At 36.7% G+C, this 2,542-nt stretch overlaps 1 protein-coding gene across 1 annotated transcript; it reads right to left on the bottom strand.

Annotated features, from left to right (window-relative positions):
- Positions 1-459: 459 nt before the first annotated feature.
- LOC145642772 (protein FAR1-RELATED SEQUENCE 1-like) lies at positions 460-1,324 on the bottom strand. Its single transcript, XM_081693946.1, has 2 exons — positions 1,099-1,324; positions 460-953 (listed from the first exon to the last, which is right to left on the bottom strand). Exons 1-2 carry the CDS (start codon positions 1,322-1,324, stop codon positions 460-462), a joined length of 720 nt encoding a protein of 239 aa, XP_081550072.1.
- Positions 1,325-2,542: the final 1,218 nt, after the last annotated feature.

The raw sequence follows: 2,542 nt of genomic DNA on the forward strand, positions 1-2,542 counted from the left end.
ATTGATATGAGATTCGAGAGATGAGAATTGATGTTTAGCTTAGTTTCAATAGGCAGACTAATTTATAAATGGTTAAGTCGAGATTCTAGAGATGAGATTTAATACCGCTAGATTAACTCTGTGATTGTAATAATACGTAGCGAAAGCCCTTTATGATCTGATTAATTGATGCATTGATGATTGATTATTATGTTTTACCCTGGAATATTGTTTATTGGTGAACCTATCCCCTAGGCTTTTATTAATTGATTTCACCTTACTTTTATTCTTCCCTAGTTTTATTCTCCTTAGTTTATTTCCTTTTACAACAAAAAATTTGGTTACTTGATAATCTAGATTATATTAATTAATTAGAAATAGAAAGACTCATTTCCCTGTGGATTCGACCCTACTTCCCTATCTATTATTAGTTAGTGGTTTTAGTAATTACTTTTGATTAGGTGATACGACCTTAACCTGTCAGAAACGCAACTTTAACTCTAGTTTGCTTTGAAAAATGTCTTTACACCACCTATCCAATATATACATACTAGGAAAATTAAATATTTGTTGCATCTCTAAAACCTTGACGCAATGCCTGCATAAAATCCCACTACATTCAAATAACTTGCATTCACATTCAACACTATTGTTGTCACTGAAAAATAGAACACGGTAAGTACGGAACTTGGCAATCGACTTTTCCTTCTTATCAAACTCACTCCAAACATAAACTCTGTCAACTATCAAGTGTTCAAAGTAACCTTTGGATATCTCTCTCGTGTTGCTGCCATTGCAGTACATCATCCGTTTACACTCCCTTTGGACCTCCATAAACTTCGCATCTGTGTATAAATTCCTGAAGATATCCTTAATCCTAAAATCAATGACTAATCCACGAAGGTAAACAACCAAATTAGCATCATCCAACCTTTTTGACTGGATACATTGTTCCATTGCAGCAACATACTTCTCTGCAAAATCACAAAGTCTGGTGTTTTTATCAAAAATATTCAAAGAAAAATTGAATGTTTTCTGATCTCTGGGTCGTCTTCATTCCAGCCCAAAATAAGTGCTTCATCGTAGCTGGAATCCACATTTCTCTCTGTGAATACAAACTAGCTAGCCACTGGTTGCTCTCAAGTTTATACTTCACTATAAACTCCTTCCACCGCAATTCAAACTCCTCTAAAAATAAACTATCATAAATAACATTTTTCAACTCATCCTTGAACTCATAATACCCTGTACACTTGCCTAGCTTGCTTCCAAATTTCTCTGTGATGTGCCACAAACACCACCTATGTCTTGTTTGTGGCATCACTGATTTCAAAGCTTTGCGCATAGCGGGATCTTGATATGTCAAGATAGCAACGGGAGGTTTACCACAAATAGCTTCTAGCTAAGTGGAGAACAACCACCTGTTGACACATAAATACTATAAATAAATAAAATGACATTCATTTACAATCACATTGTCATACATAACATCTGAAAAAATTAATAACATTATAGAGAGGTATTTAAAGCATAACAAAATAATACATACGTAAAATTTTCGGTGTCCTCGTGGGATATGAGAGTGCATCCAAGTAATATTGTTTGCCCATTGTGGTTTACTCCAACAATATTTGCAAAGGGAAAGTCGTACTTATTCATAAAAAAAAAGTCGTATAAAAACACACTACGTCACAAAAATCCTCATATATAGCTTTGCCACGCGCATCCACCCAAAACACACCTTGCAATACCCCATTGGCATCCAACCGATGTATGTGGTAGAAGTTCTTATTGTTCTTTTGCATCATTTGGAAATAATTCATCATAGCATTGCTGTCCCCATCCTTTCATTTTAGCTTCTTCTCCCTTGACATCGAATTATTCACATCCTTCTTAGTAAAGGCATATTCTCAACCCCATTCCTCTCACTAGCTAACCACTTGTGCATAGTAACAGTATGGAGCCTCACATTGTCTCCAAAATGCAGTTTACGCCTCACATACTGCATATTTTCCAACTCCTCCAACCTATATTTTGTCACTAGCATTGATTTTGAAGGTGATACCTTATGGGGTTCATGCTTCAACTTCACTCTTACTATCTCCCACTTACCATGATCCTTTAAACCTGCATAGATCCCAGCTTGGCAACCTCATTTTTTTAACATCTTCGTTGCAACCGGCTCCCCTTCTAATTCCTTAGGTATTCTTTTTCCACCAATCCTCCTTCGGGTGTCTGGAAAACCTGCACACTCATATTTTCATGTAACAACCCGTTTAACCTTGCAACCATCTTTCAGAGTTTTGTATGCACTTTGGCCAAGAACCACACCAAACCCGTCATGCTTGCCAAATGCATTATAGTACTTATCAGCTTCTTCCCATGAATCAAATATCATTCCCACTTGAGGTGTGACTATTTTAATTAAGTTCAGATTCACCAAATTACCTCCATCACTATCCATCCCCACTCCACCTTCATACGGACATAATTCACCAATATCACCGGGCACCGGCCCCTTCCCCATCCTCAAAGTTTATCAAATCCATTACACCACCTTCCA

Source organism: Chenopodium album, chromosome 8, assembly GCF_948465745.1.
Source record: "Chenopodium album chromosome 8, dcCheAlbu1.1, whole genome shotgun sequence".
Taxonomy (NCBI): domain Eukaryota; kingdom Viridiplantae; phylum Streptophyta; class Magnoliopsida; order Caryophyllales; family Amaranthaceae; genus Chenopodium; species Chenopodium album.

What these genes read in the sequence shown, in the direction of transcription:
- LOC145642772 (XM_081693946.1), bottom strand. Translation starts at nt 1,324, where the DNA reads ATGCGCAAAGCTTTGAAATCAGTGATGCCACAAACAAGACATAGGTGG. An exon ending in GAGCAACCAGTGGCTAGCTA is followed by an intron (nt 954 to 1,098) that starts GTTTGTATTCAC and finishes GTGATTTTGCAG; the next exon opens with AGAAGTATGTTGCTGCAATG.